General features: G+C 35.3%; 1 protein-coding gene across 1 annotated transcript in view; it reads right to left on the bottom strand.

Moving 5' to 3' along the window:
• Positions 1-15,255: 15,255 nt before the first annotated feature.
• Positions 15,256-19,687, bottom strand: part of PDE3B (phosphodiesterase 3B) — a 138,344-nt gene continuing 133,912 nt past the window's right edge. The window contains exons 15-16 of the mRNA XM_019754484.3: positions 17,790-18,042; positions 15,256-16,447 (exon numbers count right to left, since the gene is read on the bottom strand). Of these exons, the coding sequence (XP_019610043.3) occupies positions 16,233-16,447; positions 17,790-18,042 (468 nt within the window). The 3' untranslated portion in view covers positions 15,256-16,232. The remainder of the gene's footprint in view (positions 16,448-17,789; positions 18,043-19,687) is intronic.

Here is a 19,687-nt window from a genome sequence, read left to right as displayed (position 1 = left end):
ATCTTGCTGCTGTCCTGGGGGCTTTGCTTCCAAATGTCAGTGCCAGCTGCCTTCCAATCAGGTATTGTCATTAATAGTTTGTGTGGTACTAGTCCAGTTTGATAAAGAGCTAAAGAAGAAATTAGAACCCAAATAAATGAGTTTGGACTTCAGAGATATTTTAGACATGGTGGCAGATGACAGAAGAACTATATATATTTAACGTAGAACCTGCCAGTGCTTTCAAATCTTGCTCCCTCCTATGTCTTCATAAGCATTGCATCACTCTTCCTACAGACGAGGGTCCCTATCACCCCTGAGTATCCGTCACCAAAGGAGCAGTTCAATAGATAGGAAATTATAATAATGTATTTAAAATACAAATGACATGTAACAATTAATTCTTTGTAGGCACAGACATTTTCCCTAGTACCACTTTTTCCCAAAACCAGTCACAGGGCTTAAAGATTAAATTCTTTTACCTTTCAAAGTTCTCTAGGCATTTCCTCAGATTACTGTTATTTTTCTGAAGTTAATACTATTCAAATAAAAAAAACCATGCTTCAGAGCCAGAATAACGGTATAAATTGGGACACTTCAGAGTGATAGGCTTCTATTAATAATTATGCCAGGAAAACTAGTGTAAACTGTGACTGTCCTGATCAAATTGGTATGTATGTTCACCCATTTATAGTTTTTTTTTTTTTTAAATATTATTTCTTCTAAAATTATACATTAAGGGTTCATGCTCTTGAACTTGGCTCATAAATAGTTGCAGCCTCAGAGTAAATGCACACAAGCAGTGACTTCTGTTAAGACTATGATTTAACGTTAGTTTGACTTCATCTGTTGAATATTTTCAAGTTTCTGTGTCTGCATTTCTGATATAGTAAGATGTTTCTGGTTGCAAGGGGGGAAAATCCTGTGCAAATTTACTTAAGTAATAAAAAAAAATGTGGAGGTAGTGTGGCAGTGTTAGGGTAGGTATGACCAAGGTGGTCCCTGGTGCAATCAAAGATCCTATTTCTTCATAGCCCTCAATTTTGCTTTCAGATGGTATCAGTTTTATCTAAAGGCTGGCTCATGGAAGAACATGTGCTTTGCTCACCTCCTTATAGAGAGTAAGCTTGGACTGTTTCTGGGAGAACAAGGGAGCTTTTCAGATGTTCTCCCAAAATTGTTCTTTGTGTCCCATGGGTCCTAATGTATACATTTAAGGTGATTGGGTTTTGTTTTGTTTGTTTTTTTTTTAAATAGAACTAGACAGTCTGTTTCTAAAATTCACAAAAAGGGATAAATAGCCACAAAAAGAATAACAATGTGGGGGTTTACTCCCATTAGGTATTGAAAAATATGTACTTTAAAGCTTGAATAATTAAAATAATATAACAATGGCATGAATACATAGAAAAATAGAATAGAAAATCAAATAAATAAAAAATATAGAAGAATATCAAGTCAGTGGAGCAAAGATGGACGTTTTAATAAATGATACTGGTATTGGGACTAGTCTATAGTCATTTGGAAAACAGTTAAAAATTTGAATCCATCTCTCATAGCATATGCCTTAATATACTACAAATGGTTCAAAAGTTTAAATATATAAGACAAAACCATTAACGTGCTAGGAGACATGGGTGAATTTCTCTTTAACGTTGGAATGAGGAAGCCTTTCTAACTACAACTCAAAATTGAGGAGCCATAAAATAATATTGGTATATTTTTGGAGGCTGGCTCCATATTCTGTATGTTGGTTTTCCTGTTTTTGTTTTGTTTAACACCGTTTATCCTAGAGATGTCTCCATATCACTACCTAGAAAACTTCCTCTTTCTTTATATAGCTGTACAATCTATTGCAGGATATAATGAGGACACATAAAACACACAATAAAAAACAACAACATAAATCTTCTGCAAGGGAAACAACACCATAAGTGGAAACAAGCTGGGAAGAAATATGCAAACCTTATCACAAAGGGTTAATCTCCTTAATATCATAAGAATACACATACAGAAGAAAAATTTAACACTACATTAGAAAACATTGATCAATGGACATGGACAGTTCACAGATACATACCACATTGTAAACATCTAAAAAGATAACCTATATATACTAAAAGAAATGCAAATGTAAACTTTACTGAGATAACGTATCTCATCTACCATATTGGCAAAAATTCTAGAATTTGACAATACACACTGTTCAGCAAGGTTGTGCTGAAACATGCACTTTCACACATGGATGCTAAAAGTGCCAAGTCAGATATTTCCTATGGAATGGCATTGGGCAATATCTATCAAAAATTGATGTGTTTACAGTCGGTAACCAAAAGATTGCCACGGGGATACGAAAGTCAATTTGGGGAATGTAATCCATAATGTTGTAAAGATTTTATAGGGTATCCGATGGACACTTGTCTCATTAGAGAGACCACCTCAGGGATGATGTAGATGCCTGATCACTGCACTATACACCTGAAGCTGAAGCCGAACAATAATGAATGTCAACAACAAGTTTATAAATATATATAATGTATATAGTTACAAGAAGTGGAGTACAGCATTAGGAATAGAGACAGTGGAAATGTAATGGCTGTGTGCGATGTCAGAGGGATAGTGGATGGGAGGAGGGGGGTTGACACAGTTTGAGGGATATAAATGATAAATGTCTAACGATTACATTGTTTTGTGCACCTGAAACTAATAAAAAAAATTTAGGATGGATCACACCTTAATTATGTAAATGGATGTTAATGATGAAAAATCTGTTATTAAAAATTTCCAGCTTCTAAAGAAAAAAGAATAAAATTATTTGTTCAATATTTTTCTTCTTTCTTTCTACTGTGTTAGTGATTGTTTATTCAAAATTTTTTCTGATCTGTGTATCTCAAAACTGAAAATCTTTATTGTCATGTCTTCTAAAAATCTGCCACCCATTCCGTCACATTTGTGTAGTTCCTCTGGTAGAGGGTTTCTGAAAACTTAGTTCGGTATTTATGTCTATTCGATGCCTTAGTTAAAATAAACTCTTCATGTGCATTAAAAAAATCCCCCCCAAAATTGATGTGTTTACCTTTTGACTAAACAATTCTAATTCTTAGGAATTGGAATACACCTGAACACTTAATAAATAGGCATAAGTGCCAGGTTATTCACTGATGCATTATTTATAATAGCAAAGTTAAAAAAAACAAAAACTTGAATGACACATATCTATTAATAGAGGAATGGTAGGATAAACTACAGTATATCCTGTAATAGAATATTATACATCTATGTAAGGAATAGGGAATTTTTTAAATATAGTAATATGGAGAAATCTCCAGGATAAATCATGTAAAACAAAACCAAAAAATAAAGGAAAACCAACATACAGAATGTGGTAGCCAGCCTCCAAAAATACCCCCAGTGACCTTCACCTGGTATCACAACCTTGGGAATCAGGGCTGGTCTGTTCGACTAATAGAATATGATGTAAGTGATGGTGTGTAACTTCTAAGCCTTGTCTAAAGGCATCGCAGCTTTGCTTCTTGGTCTCTGAGTGCTCATTCTGGGGGAAGCCAATCATCAGGCCATGAAGACACTTATGTAGGCCTATGGAGAGGCCCATGTGGAGAGAAATTGAGGCCTCCCACAAATTACCAGTATCAGCTTGCCAACCATGTGAATGAGCCACCTTGGAAGTAGATTTTCCTCAACTTCAGATGACTGCAGACCCAGCTAGCATCTGCCTGTGATCTCATGAACGGTCCTGAGCCAGAACAGCTTGGCCAAGCCATTTCTAAATTCCTGTCGCACAAAAACACATTAAATGATTACTATCAGTATATGTTGGGGTGATTTATTAGAGAGCATTAGATAATGAAGACAAAGAACAATGTATAAAATGTGTTCCCTTTTTGTATGACATGAAGAATAAGAATGTGTGTGTATACATATTATGCAATTGTATTTGAATAAAAAGCACAAGTTAGATTAATATGGAACTGATGAAAATGGTGATTTCTAAGAGATTGAGAGAAAAGGATAGATGAGGATGGGGTAGAAGTAACACATGTTAGTGTGTTTATCTTTTCATTAAAATTTTGATTATATATCTGCAATTGTATTCATTTATATATAATATATAATAAAATATATAGTAACTATATAATACATAAATGAACAGCATTGAAACCACAAAAGATCAAAGACATATTTTTAAAAATTAATTTTTTTTTTTACAAAGTACTAATACCCAGATAAATTGAAACATTTGAGGACAGAACCCAGGCATGGGTATTTCTAAATCATTTTAATGTGCAGCTTATATAAAGAAATACTGTCTTAGGAGAAGCTCTTTTCCAACTTTCCAAGATTGACACATATAGTAATAGAAAATCTAAATAGTCCTATAACTAATAAAGAAATTGAATTCATAATTTTTTAAAAAGTCTACGAAGAAAATTCTAGTCTGAATGAATTTACCAGTGAATTCTAATGACAGTCTTACACAAACATAGAGAATAGGAAATGACTGCTGCCCAACTGATTTTTTTCATGCTAGGATACTTTTGATACTGAATGCATATCTATATAAAGAAAGGAAAATTATGAGTCAATCTCATTCATGAATAGAGATGCAAAAAATTATATAACACATGCATACCAAAGTTCCTCTTCTTTTAAGGACATCAGTCAGATTTTATTAGGGTCCTCACAATGGCCTCATTTTAACTTAATTACCTCTTTAATGGAATTGTCTTCAAATACAGGCACATTTTGAGGTATAGGGGGTTAGGACTTCAACATATGTGCTGGGAATACAATTAAGCTCATAATAAACTAAGGAAGAATTATGGGGCCAAGATCTAAAGGAAGGAGGAAACCTGGAGAAGTGAACTTGGAATGTCACACTTATTTTCTTCTAGAGTTGTGAACCAATTTTGGAAGAGATAACTGAGAGGCTGAGAAGTTAGGCACAGTTTTTGATAGATTAACAGAGCTAGGGACCAAAAAGTTAGAGAACATGGCTTATCAAGGGACTCTAAAAAGCTTTGCTTTCAGAGTAAGAGTGAAAAAATGGGTTTCACTAAAATTGAAGCCCGACTCTGAATCACCGCAGTCTCTGATTAGATTAAAGTAATTCAAGATTATTAATACTAAGACCCCAGCAGCCTGCCAGGGGCAATGAAATCCTCTCTGGTGGAAGATAAAAATCCTAAGCCTCAAATATTTCTTGAATTTTTAAATGTACAGTGTTGGTACTCAATAATGAGCATACAAGGAAACAAGATACTGACTGAGACCGGAAGAAACAGTAGACAACAGGAGACACTTAGATCCAGATAATAGAGTTACCAACTGCAAACTTTACAATAAATATGCTTGTGTTTGTAGTGGATACTCAGTGCTCTACCATGATTCTATTTAGTAGGTGGATTCACTCACTCCAGCTTTACCCCAACCCCCAGCCCCAAGTTATACTCTTTGCCAAGAGAATTGTCCTCAGTTGATGGGGTCATCTCTCCTGCTGGAATTCCCTAGGAGGTTAGCATGACCCCTCCACCCCCACCTCATGGAAGGCAATAAGTGACTAATCCAGGAGTACTTAAGTCACACACATCCCTCGCCTCAGGAGGATAACTGTGTGATGCTTATGGCGCTCCATAGCTCCATCCCATGGCATCAGGCAAAGGACTTCAGCCACATAAACATCTGGAGCTTCTTCCCATTCCCAATCCTGCTTCCCTTACAAGTTTTATTTAAGAGCATTCCCTCAATAAATCAATTGAACAAGAATGTCAAGCTCAGGCTCTGCTTCTAGAAAACCTAACTGTTTAAGATTGAGAAATTCATCAGAAAATTGAAAGCCATAAAAGAAAATCAAATAGAAATTCTAAAACTGAACAATAAACTAACTAAATTTAAGAACTTAGTGGATGGGGTTTATAGAAGACTGGACACAGCTGAAATGTAGTGAAGAAACCACCTAGAATTAAGCATAAAGAGATGAAAGAATGGAAAATCAAAAAAAAGAAAAGAAAAGAAAAAAAAAAAGCCTGTAAGAGATATAGAGGATATAATATTAAGATCTAACGTTTTGTACTTGAAAACCCAGAGCAGGAGAAGAGAAAGAATTGGACAGAAGTAATATTTGAAAAGCTAATGGCTGAGAATTTTCCAAAACTGATGAAAGACATCAAGTCAAAGATTCAAGAAGCCCTAGGAATGCTATAGAGGGTAAATATAAGAAAATCACTTCAAAGCAGCAACAATAAGAATAATAGCTAATGTCACAATAGAGCCCAAGGCAAGCCAGAAGACAATAGCATATCTTTAAATGCTGAAAGAAAATAGTTAGTTTGTAATATTACATGCAGCCTTGATAACCTTCACTCCAGGAGGTGAAAGACATTTCCGATAAACAGAAGTCAGATGAGTGGTGGTCTGTAGCAGGGAGAAGAGAAGAGGGATTGTGACTGGGAAGAGGCATGTGAGGGCTTCTGGGGAAAAAGTAATGTTTGCTGTGTAATGGTGCTTATAATATCTTATTTTGCTGTGTATAGTTCTGTGTACTCTTCTGTATATTTCACAAAGATGTTAAAAATTTTACCCATTGTACTTATTTTTAATGTAAAAGTATTATACTTATAAATTATAATCTAAAGCAGATGAGCCACTATACTGAATAAAGAATACCGAATATTTTTCAAATATTGTATGTAGTAATGATTAATAAAAGGTTTGCAATATTGTTATTTATAATAAATATATATTTGGTCCTTCAGATGACCAAACATATTTCTCATATGTATTTTGTCTCCATCCAGGTTTCTTAGTTCTCAATACCCAAACCCTTGGGAATTTCCTGAATGATAAGAGTAATGGGAGCCTCTTTTGTTACATATTTGGTCACTTGCGCTCAATTTCTAGGAAAAAAGCGTTAGAGCCATTAAGATGAAATGAATGTCTTATTACTCATAGCAAACACCTTTCCACCACAACTGGGTTTATGTTAATGAGGTGATTTTAGGAAAGTACCTGAGGATGGGGGCTGGTTGTCGGGGAACCAATCAGGAATAGAGGGTTGGAACTTTAGTCCCACCCCCTGATTTCCGGTCAGGAGAAAGGGGCTGGAGGTTGAACCAATCACCAGTGGCCAATGAGTTCATCATTCTGGAGGCCTATGTAATGAAGACTCCATTAAAACCACAAAAGAAGGGGATTTGTAGAGTTTCCAGGTTGGTGAATCAGAATGCTTCTACATGCCACGGAGCCAGGCTCCAAACTCCATGAGGACAGAAGCTCTTTTGTGCAGGACCTCGCCCTCTCTTTATCTGGCTGTTGGTTCGTATCCTTTAGTATCCTCTGTAATAACTCAGTGACCTAGTGAGTAAACAGGTTTCCTGAGTTGTGTGAGCTGCTCTAGCAAGTTAACTGAACCCTAGGAGGCGGTTGTGGAAATCTCTTGTTCATAGCCAGTCACTCAGAAGTACAAGTAACAACCTGGATTTGCAATTGGCATCTGAGGTTCAAGGAGGGAGTCCTGGGAACCTCCCATCTGTAGCTGGTGGGTCAGTGATTGGTGTCTGAAGCAGAGGGCGGTCTTGTAGGACTGAGCACCTAACCTGTGGAATCTGATGTTGTCTTCGGATAGTGTCAGAATTGAGCTAGAATGTAGGATACCCGCTGGTGTCAGACAATTGCTTGTTGCTGGTGTGGGGAAGCCATACGCTCACATTGTAATTGGTTGCAGAACCCTTAGGTTTAATTTTAAAAATAAAACTTAGGTTAACATTTAAAAATCGAGATTTCTTGTAGAAATCCGTATTTTCTTTAAAAAATGTGAAATTCTATTAATGCTGGGCTAGCATTATAAATGGCAAACAATTGGAGCTGAGTTGTGGCTTTTTACGTGATGTACATACACACAATGCGCTATTCCAGGTCCGCATCATTCATGAACAATTTCTACCGGTCTTGTAGGCATTTAAGTATGTGGCCCCCACTTTAAACATTTGAAAAATGCCCTCACTGTGGGTTCCCTTGTGAATCTTTGCTTCTTCAGGCAAAATATCCTAAGGTCTCTGTCTGATCTGGTTCTTAACACTCTTCTCTGGACCGCTTCTAATTTACAGTGTACCTTTTAGAACATATCACCTGGCTATTTCAGAATGGGGTGGATGCAGACAGTGTTATTTTGAGGAATGCAATTTTAGAACCTTTTTTTTTTTTTTTTTTAACCAGAGAAACATGAGTAATTGTCAACAGCCCAGGGCTTTTATCATTAGAGGTCTTATTAAACCAGCCTTTCTTCATATCCTTGACTGAAAGCAGTTGTTTAAACTTAAATACTTAAATCATATTTACTCTTCTTGAATATTTCTTAATGGTGGGTTTTTTTCATATCTTTTTGGATCTTCTGTGTCTTCTGATAATAATGAAACAGTATTAAGGGAAAATAGACCGAGACAAAGCGTTAGCGATCAGATCAGGAACAAACGTCTTCCTGATGAAATTAACCGTGAATATTCTCTTTAGAAGCTTTCCTTAAAGCAGGGAACCCCCAGGGGGGAATTTTGACTAAGTGTGAAGCCTCTTCAGGATAATTAACGTGAGTCTGGGACCCTAAACTTGGGGACCAGTTCCAAACTAAAATCGGTAACAGTAGAATCTGATGCTGTTCTATAAAAAAAATGCAGCAGAAATTTGTATACTGACAAGTGACAATAACGCTAAACTTTCTGTTTTAAAAATCTTAATGCTTTTTCTTCAGAATTCTTTGGGATTTTCTATTAGTCTGTCATACCATCTATAATGACAGTTTTGTTTCTTCCTTTCCAATTATTATGGCTTTTATTTCTTACTATGGTTCGAACCTCCAGTAGTGTTAATAGTGAGCCTTCTTGTCTGTTTAAAGGAATGACTCTAACGTTTTATCATTAAATATGACATTTACTGTAGTTTTTGTTCATACCCCCAAAACCTAAGTTCCCTTCTAACCTGGGTTGGTCTTTTTTCTTCTCTCTCTTCCTTACTCCCCTCCCTCCCTCTTTCTTTCATTTCTCCCTCTTTCTTTAATTATGAAAGGGTGACTTTTATCATTTTTTTGTGTCTGTTGAAATGATCATCCTTTAATTGGTTAATGTGTTTAATTAATCAAATTAATGGTAATTCCCCCTTGTATTCCTGCGTTAAACCCAACTTGCAAATATATTGTTTAGGAATTTTGCATCTGAGTCATGAATGAGATTGGCCTGTGATTTTTCTTTTCTTATACTCTTAGGTTTGATACCAAAGTAATAGTAGCCTGTAGAATGTACCAGATAGTTTTCCATCTTTGTATATAATCTGGAATACTTTGCATAAAATTAGAACACTCAGTTTCTTGAGTAGAATTTGCTTATAAAATCTTCTTGACCTGGCGAGTTTTATTTTATTTTATTTTTTGTGGGTAGAGTTTAACTACTCATATAATTTATTGATTATAGGCTTATTTGAGATTTCTAACTCAATTTGGGTGAATTTTAGTAAGTTATATTTTCTTGGAATTTTTCCTTTTGTAAGTTTTAAGTATAAAGTTCAAAATATTTTTGTCTTCCTAACCTGGACCGTCTCACTACTAACATTAATATTTGAGGTTTTCTTTTTTTTTTTTCCTTTAATGCACCAGAGTTTTGTCGTCTTTGTCTTTTTTCAGGTTTGCTGTGCTTCTTTATTGTATTTATTTTATTAATTTCTTTTTATTCTGTCGTTCTGTATTTTCCATAGTCTATTTATTTATTTATAATAAACAACAGAAATTTATTTCTCAGCCCTGGAGCCTGGAAGTCTGAGATCCAGATGCCAGAATGGTCAGGTTCTGGTGAAAGCTCTCTTCCAGGCTTCACACTGCTGACTTCTTATATCCTCATGGTGTAAGGGGGTGAGGGACCTCTCTTGGGTCCCCTTTTTAAGGGCACTAATCCCATTCATGAGGACTCCAGCCTCATGACCCAATCACCTCCCAAAAGCTCCACCTCCCAGCACTATCACATTGGAGATTAGGTTTCAACATGAATTTTGGGGGAACAAAATATTCAGTCTATTGCAATGACTTTGTAAGTCCAGTACCTCTACTCTATGATAGTGTGGTTTGCAGTTCTTAATCTTGGTTTCTTAGTTTACTAGTACAAATTATTGAGGAGGAATATGATGGACTCAACTCAGTCTATGGATTTCTCACTTGGATTTGGTGTACATTCTTAAATCAGGCGGTTGTGGCCACAAGTGTGGGGTCATGTGGTACCAACATGGCAGTCAAACTAGAGACAGAAGTTTTCCCAGAAAGGGAAGATAGGAAATCCAACTTTCTATTATCTACCTCCCATTCAATCCTAAAATTGTCTGTGTTCTCTCAAGAGGGTTAAGGCACTGCAGTGTTATTGTCTGCCTTTCTCTTGCCCAGCTCAGCTATAAGCATGGGAAACCTTGACTGGTGGATTTTTTTTTTTTTTAACAGTATTAATTCTTCCAATCCACGATCATGGAATATCTTTGCATTTATTTGTTTCTTCATTTTCTTTCATCAACGTCTTATAGTTCACAGGTCTTTCATCTCCTTAAATTTATTTCTAGGTCTTTTATTCTCTTAGATGCAACTGAAAATGGGATTGTTTTCTCAATTTGTCTTTCTGATCACTATCAGTATGAAGAAATGTAATAGATTTTTGTATCTGTTAACTTTACTGAATTCATTTATTCTAACAGTTTTTTATTTACTTTTGGTGGAGTCTTTTGGGTTTTCTATATGTGCCATCTGCAAATAGTGACAGTTTTACTTCTTCCTTTCTGATTTGGTTGCCTTTTATTTATTTTTCTTGCCCATATGCTTTTGTTCAGACTTCCAATACTATGTTGAATAAAAGTTGTGACAGTGGGCATCTTTGTCTTATTCCTGACCTTAGAGGAAAAGCTTTCATTTTCACTGCTGAGTATGGTGCTAGCTGTGAGCTTGTCATATATTGCTTTATTATGTTGAGGTATGTTCCCTTTATACCTATGTTGTTGAGTTTTAATCATAAATGGATGTTGAATTTTAGCAAATGTTTTTCTGCATCTATTGAGATGATCATATGTTTTATCCTTCATTTTGTTATTGTGTAGCTACATTCTGTTCTTTTCCTAACTTCTTAAGTTGGACACTTAGCTCATTAATTTGTCAGCCTTTTTTCTAATATAAACATTTGACGACATGTTTCCCTTCAAGTGCCACTCTCACTACATCTGATAAATTTTGGGAGGTAGTATAGATGTTTTAATTATCATTCATTTTTCTCCTATTATGGTTTCTTTTCGACCCTGGAGTTAGGAGCAGTTTCTCATATCTATGAAGTATATACATAGTTTTCAGGGTCATTTTTTGTTGTTTAATTTCTAATTTAATTGCCTTGTGGTCAGAGAATGTGGTTTGTATGATACATATTCTTTGGAATTTATTGAGACTTGCTTTATAGACAAATACATGGTCAACTTTTATAAATGTTCTTGGGATGTTTAAGAAAAATATATATTCTCTAATTATTGGTTTTTGGTTCTGTATATATGTCCAATAAATCAAGACTGTTTGTTGTGCTGTTTATTTATATTTTTATTCACTTTTGGTCTGTTTAACTTACTGAGTGTCCAGTTTTCTCTATAGTTCTACCGACTCTTGATTTATGCATCTTAGAGACTTTTATTAAGTACATTTATTTTACGTGCCTAGTGAATTTCCTCCTCTGTAAAACAGATTATAATAAATTATCTACTTTATAAGGGTTATGATGATAAAATAAATTAATATATGAAAATCACAAATCACTAACAATGATTAACACATAAGTACTACATAAATGTTGGCTTTTTTAAAAATCCTGTTAGTCACTATTTTGGGACAGGCAAATTTCTTGTGGGTGTTGATATTTAAAAATTTTTTTCTATCTTTTTTCCCCTTATTTGTCTTATTATTTTTTTCTCATTTCTTTATTTTTATTTTTTGTTTTCTTATCTCCCCCTTACTGTTTTAGAAGTTAAAATACACTTTATAATTTTAGCAGCTCCCCTTCACATTTTAGAATATATACATAATTTAATAAAGTCTGAAGTTAATATCTTAATCTTGTACCTAAACTATTCAAGACCCTTAAGCAACTTACCCTTCATTGACTTATGTGTTCTTGTTAATCCAGGACGTCTGTTTTCTTTTTATTTAAGCTCCACAAAGTTGTATTTTTAGTTCATATAAATTATTGTTTAGCTTTACCTTAATTTTTTTTTTTTTTAAATTTCTTTGCTTTTACCTTTCCTCCATGAATCTTAGATCTCCCCTCTGAGGTCATTTTTTTTTCCCCTAGAAGAAGTATATGTTTCAGAATTTTGCTACTCTAAGGGTGGTCAACAGACTAGCAGCATTAACATTACATAACCTGGAAACTTTTAGGAAATACACACTCTCAGGGACCTACTTTTAAGAAATGTAGACTGTTGTGGCCCACTGTAGCCTTATTAGATCAAAATATGCATTTTAACAATATCACCAAATGATTCATATGCACATTATAGCAAGCTTTATAAGCACTACTTTTAAATTTCTGTTAAGTTTGTTGATAGGGAAAATCTCCCATTTATTTATCTGAAAATGTCTTTATTTTACTCTCACTCTTGGCAGTTTTGCTGATCAGCTAAGTTGACCGTTTTTTTCCTCAGCATTAAGAAGATACTGTTGTAGTGTTTTCTGGCTTCCATTGCTGGTATTGAGAAGTTTGCTGTCAGTTTTATAGCCCTTCCTTCCTGGTTATTTTAAATTTCTTGCTGCCTTATTTTATCTATACTTCCTTAAACACTTCATACATGGTTATTTTATATTGTTTTTGGTAATGTAATGCAGCAGCTGAAGTCACTGGGGAGTTTAAATCTGCTATTTATTTCTGCTATTCTCACTTATGGTTGTTTCCTTGTGTTTGATTTTATTAAAGTTCTCCAGAAAAAGAGAGCCAATAGGGGACACACACACACACACACACACACACACACACACACTCACACACTCACCCCTTACCCTCTACCACGTAGAAAATCTACCTCTTCTGGTCTACCCTCAGTGAATGACACTGACAGTTGCCCAAATCAGAAATCTGAAAGTCACTGTTATCATCTCTTTCTTACCACCAGAGCAAATTGATTCCACATCTGAACTCTCAAGTCCATTTACTTCCCAGTAGTCCTACAATCTTCGTCTAGATCACTGTGGTCTCCCCATGTATAATCTTACTCTTCCATTCAACATAGTATGTTATTTGAATGATAATCATAAAATGTGAATCTAATCATGTGACTCTTCCAGATTAAAGCTTTCAATGATTCCCCATTTCCTTTAGGAATAAAGGTTAAATGACATGGCGTGCTTTACAAGACCCTTCATTAACCACCCTGTCTCTACCTCTTCTTACACTCTAGGTTCCATCCACCCTGAATCTTATTTTGCTCCTTCAGTGTGGGGATGCTTTCTCTTCTTCTGGCCTTTACACATGCTGTTATTCTCTCTCCACAAGCTATCGTCTCTGAGCTAACTCATAATTCTTCAGCTCTCAGCATAAAAGTCACTTGCCTCTGGGAAGCTGTTCATCCCTCCTTCACATGCCAATCGCTATTCCCACACACCCTCTAGAGAAGCTCTGATTGGTCTAGCATCTATAATAAAGACACAGAGTAAGCTCTATTTATCTTTTTGATAAAGTTCGTTCCTATGAGATGATGCAATCTAGAGAGAGAGGGGAAATTTCTGACTACTTAAGCAATGCCAGAATTTCCAGGATTCTTGTAAAAATAAGTATAAAAAGCCAACAACAGAAAAATAAGTGAGAATAGCAGGAAACAGCCTTCAAATCACAAAATAACTTTAAAAATTAGGCTTTTATGGAGGAAAAAAACACGTCGGTAAGCACATAGATATAGTATAGCACTCTAAGATTATTTCTAAGACCTGTGACTTAAAACAACAGCAAATTCATGATGAAACTTATTATAATAAAAACATTTGAATAACAAATAGGATCTGTAATATGGCTTACGGCCATTTCTCAAGAGTCCATCTAATAGTGCTGTATATACTAATAAATTCTCACATTCATTATTTACAATTTATGAGTTTAACTTTCAGCAAGGATACTTTTTAGTGTTTCTTTGGTCTACTTTAATATATGTCAATTATTTTGCAAAGGTTAAGTAATTTAAGAGTTAAATTATTTAAAAATGAGTTCTCAGGAATAGCATTTTTAATAGAAAAACATGCTCCTTTTGGGAAAATAAAAATATACACTGAACAACCCCAATATAAAATTTTAATAAAATAATAGAAAGAAGGAAATTTGATTCTCATTATGCATACATGCACGTGTGAATTTATACACATATACAGCAGTATACACATATTTGCAATAGCTCAAATATTATGTAGGATGCAAAATGCACTCTAGAGAAATAGAAGCACGGGATATATACATTATAAGTGCAAACTCAATAAATTAAAATTGTATTATTCAGAAATATGGGACCAGTTTACAAATGATGTGGTGATGGTGTAGCAAAGTGGCACGAAGAAACTCAGCACTCACCATGTCTAATAAATAAAGCTTAGTGATTCATTAAATATTATACTCTATAGGATTAAAACTTCCAACAGTTCCATAGATTTTTAACTGATATCTTTCAGATAACCCAAATATTCTAGGTAGGTAAGAAATTGCCTGTTGACATATTTTATCAAAGGAATTACCTTGGAAAGTTAATGATTTCACTGTCTACAAAAGCTGTGAATGGATCCAAAATATAATATGGTCTCCATGAATAAGAAATACTAGTCTACCATCTTGCTATCATTTTGGCAGTTCTTTATATCTTCAAAGTTTTTTCAAAACTAGGGTACATATCTGTACCCTAACAGAAACTAACAAGTTTATAAACATTGTAAATATGTTCCATTTTCTTTGCAATTATCTTAATGTGCATTTGTGTGAAATGATTTACTAAAATATTTATATTTGTTATATAAAAATTAAGTATTTCCACCATTGACTTTCAGACTTGCTTTGGGCTCTGCAAGGTTTGAGTAGTCACAGGTCATTTCTGTCATAGTCTCGAGGCCAAGGGAAATTAACAGAAAGATGAACATGAGTTTTACAGTAACTAAACACATGGCACCTAAGATACGGATCTAAAGATAAGCACATGTCCCAATTTATTCAATGTATGTGTCCTTTAGTGCTCACACTATTTCTTTTGTTCTTTATCTTTGATAGGATTAGTCTCATTTGATTTTACATTAAGGCAAAAGACATAACATCTTCTTTTGCTTGGCTTTAATTAGTCTCAAATTTATCTAAGAGAAAATAATGTTCATTTTCATGAAAGGTTAACATCAATATTAGGAAAATTTTTTCTTCTAAAAATCTGTGCTGTGTTTATATTAATTAAATATTTAAAAATACTAATCCTGAGCAAGAGTAAAAATAAGAACAGTTTTGACTAAAGAGTAAATTCCTTCATTGTTGAACCTGAACAGCTTTAAAATTCGACCATGGAATATAAAGTCAGCAAGAGTGGAATTCAGACTTCTGCTGTCCATGGCAAACCTGAATACTCTGAACAGAAATAAAACATACATAGTAGATAATACACAACAGTAAAAAGCATCAGAAATTGATGCGCATCAGAAATTGTTAAATATAACAAAGGTCACTCAGTCCTTCATGGATAAATCTAGCTGGGAGAACAGCACTCAACAGTGTATTGCATTGAACAGATCCCTCAGAAAGGCAACACTGGATTCCTTTTTAAATAGGCACAGACTTCTTAAAAAACATTCAAAGACAGAAAGAACATATTGGGAATACAATATGAAAGCAAACAGTTCTGACCACTGTGGAAACTGAAGTAAGTCCCTTTTTCGTTATAGTTACCTCTCGTGAGAAATAAAAGATTGCTACCCTGCAGAGCAGTATCAGGACAAAGTCTGTATACACCAGCAAAGGCATTAAGGCTCTGCAACGTGAGTCAAGTGAAGCCAGGCTCTAAGGGTATCTTCTAGTTCTGTGGTGAAAGTGCGGGAAGCTGCTGGCACAGCAGGGATCCTCTCACAGTATTAAGGCCGGTCCACAGAGGAGTGGGCAGCTGAAGGTCAGCACAGTGAACACTAGGCAATGATGTCTGACACTGGGCACAGCCGTCGGGGCTTCAATATGTCGTTTCTTTTACTCAAACTGTCTCTCTTCCTCTTCATCTGCTTCTTCAATGACCTGAATCTCATCTGCTTGAGGTAAGGAAGAATTCTCCCCCTGCAGTTTATTCCCATCAGCTTTACATTTCTCTTCTTCCTCTATGATTTCCTTCCATATCTTGTGGTTTTCAGTGAGGTGGTGCATTAGCTGACAAAATATCCGCCGTCTGCCTTTCCTTCTTGGTGGTTCTGCAAAATTGAAAACAAATATATTCTAATGACAGCACTATTATTCAATCATTTACTCGATAAATATCTGAGTGCCTGTTATATTCCAGGCGCTTAATCTAAGCATTGGGGTTATGGTAATAAACCAAGATAAAAATAATCCCCGAGTTTATAGAACTCACATTCTAGTGAAAAGAGCTAGATAAGTAAATAAAGAAGCAAAACATAAGTATGTTAGATGGTGTTAAGTATTATGGATAAACATAAAGCAAAGAAGGGGATTAGGGGAGACTGGGTGGAGAGGACGGTGGTACTGAAATTTCAAATAAGTAATAATGCAAAGTTAAAACGAACCACTTTAGGATTTTTTTTATGTATTGGATTAAACACAATTATCAAAATTTGGGTGAGTAAATATTTTTTAGAAGCCAGTCATCTTTCCCAAGATGATACTCAGATGGTAATGGTGTAAGATTACTCTTCACTATGCTAATCCTGAATACAACTTTGCAGGGGGTGGTGATAGTGGTGTTCTTTGCAGTTATCTGTTCTGATGCACAGTATGCTTGGAGAACAAAACATAAAATATAGATACATATTTTGTTATATATATATACAACTTAATATATATATATATTAAATGTATGTATTTATATTCTTAAATTAATATAACTTGAATTATACCTTAAAGAGCGAGTAACTGATTTCATTTACAGTTACAAAGGCGACCAATGTTTCTTTTTCATTTTCTATTTATGTCATTGCCTTGTGCAGAACACTATGCTCAGTTTGGTAATTCAGATTACTAACGCCACAAAACTTGGTTCTTCACTTACAGTCAAGGAATGTATGTTTTCCTCTTTTCCCAACGGTTTTGATCTATTTCCCAAGTCTGTATGAAGGGCAGATGTTAACAGGCGAGGAGGGGTGGGGTGAGGCAAAGGAGGACTAGCCGCGGGGACCCACTCACCTCACATAATTTCAGATACCGTGACAGCCCTATCACGCATGCGCGGACCCAGCCTGCTGAAGAGCACTGGCTGGAGGACAACACCTCAACTAAGAACGCTTGTTGTGTGACAGCATCACATGGGTACCCAGCCCGCAGTAGGTACTTCAAACGAGAATTCAATGTGAACATTTAAATAGTAGTTGTTTAAGATATGACTACTGAGTCTATACCTTAACAACAAAGATCCAAATCCAAATTAAATGGACCGTTTCAGTTAATTACATGGAAGAAATGTGATATATAGATGATGGATTATAGAATTGTATACCTGAAACCTATGTAACTTTACTAACAATTGTCACCCCAGTAAACAAACAAACAAAAAGAAATGATAGTATCCCTATTTCTTACTGAGATTTAGATTGTCTTCTATTTCTTCATCATCTGTATCTAGTTCTTCACCATCTTCATCATAACAACTTTCAGTATCGTCATCATCTTCTGCTTCTATCCACTGACCCGGAAGCAGACCAGCAGCATCATAGGAGTTACACAGGGGGCCCACTATGTGGGTGATGAAAGACTCTTGGAGTTTTGCTAGTTGAGGAGAAGAACGATCCATGAAGGGACTGATGGGCAAACCAAGATTTGCTTCTTCATCTCCCTGATCATTTTAAAAAGAAAAGTACATTTTTAACTGTTGAAAGAACAACCACTGAACTTTGCCATTAAATTATCTTGAGGCTTTTTAATAACCATAGTCTGCATCAAAATAATTTTTACAAAGAAGTGTCAATGAATCTATTACTTTTATCATTTCAACTGTAAGAATTTCTCTAATTTTTGAGAAATCCTAAACAAGACTTTCTTCTTCCTTTTTTTTTTTTTTTTTTTAACATTTATTTAAGTGTTTTTCCAGGACCCATCAGCTCCAAGTCAAGCAGTTGTTTTAATCTAGTTGTGGAGGGCGCGGCTCACAATGGCCCATGTGGCAATCGAACCGGCAACCTTGTTGTTAACAGCACCATGCTCTAATCAACTGAGCTAACCGGCCACTCCAATACTTTATTATTCTTAACACTCCAGCAGTCAACCAGTATGGTTGATATTCAGTTAACCAGAAAAATATACATCTTTTAAAATAAGTATGGGCAAATTTACTAACAACCTGCAAAATTCTATAATGTCAGATATAGATTCTCTTTCTCCTAGGGGGGGAAGACGGTATAGTGCAAACATTTTTGTTGTTGTAGTGGTATCTCAAACATACATAGTTCTTTTGCAAATGCTTTTCACCCCTCATCCCCTTTTGTAACAGCAGAACCCTTTAATGAATCTAAATCAGAAAACCTAATGTGTAAAACAGCAAGAAGTAGGGCTACTGTGCTTGAGGTGAGGCTTTGGGGCCCAGACCCCAACTGCTTGCTCCGTGACACCCTCTCGCTGTTCTCTAGGGTTCTGGAGAGTACAATTTGAGATCAGACAGATGTGGTTTTAAAACCTGCTTTTGCCACCTAGTACCTGTATGGTACTGGGCAAGCTCTAAGCCCAATTCATGTGTAAAATTTGAATAATCTACTTTACAGGGTTGCCAAGAGGATGAAAAGCAGTATGTGAAGGGCTCACCACCTGCTGACTGAATGATCCCCAAAAGGTACTATTAAAATGTTAATTCCTAGTGTTAGAACCAGGGGGAAGGAGCATCAATACTCCACACAATGCACAAGTTCTTCAGGCAACATGAGCCCCATGGCCCTAAGGAAAACTTCAGAAACTGTCCCAGTGAGTAACTGACCCACGATTTAAAATCTTCTGTGACTTTATCTCTTTCTTTATTAATCCCCTAATCCACCCTGTGGTTATGACTTTATCTTTTATGAGGAAGAAAACTCTTAATGTTTTTTGAAAAAAAAACAAAAAACAGCTGGGCTTGTCCACAGGATTCTACAACTTCATAGGTGTGGGGTTTTTTTTTTTGTTCGTTTGTTTGTTTTTGGTAGAAGTTTGGCTTTTCTAAGTCCATGACAATTAAATGGTTATAGGAATATAAAGCTAGTATAATTAAGATGATAAAAAGACCGGCAAGGTTAGAATTTTGCATCCATAGCTGAAGGATGTTTAATAGGATAACCAGACTGAGAGGAAATTTAATAGTCTTGATGAGGGTTGACTGGGACTTTCATATAGATTAGTACATTTGACCTTCATGACAACTCTGGTAGGTTGTCATTTTTCTCCTTTGACATGAATAATGAAACCTACAAAGATGAAGTGAAACTGTCTGAAATATCTTTGGTGAATAGATCGGA

Source organism: Rhinolophus sinicus, chromosome 14 (assembly GCF_057876585.1).
Source record: "Rhinolophus sinicus isolate RSI-liver-muscle chromosome 14, RSI-T2T, whole genome shotgun sequence".
NCBI lineage: Eukaryota > Metazoa > Chordata > Mammalia > Chiroptera > Rhinolophidae > Rhinolophus > Rhinolophus sinicus.
The sequence above is the reverse complement of the archived record's forward strand: the minus strand, read 5'-3'. Positions and strand labels throughout refer to the sequence as shown.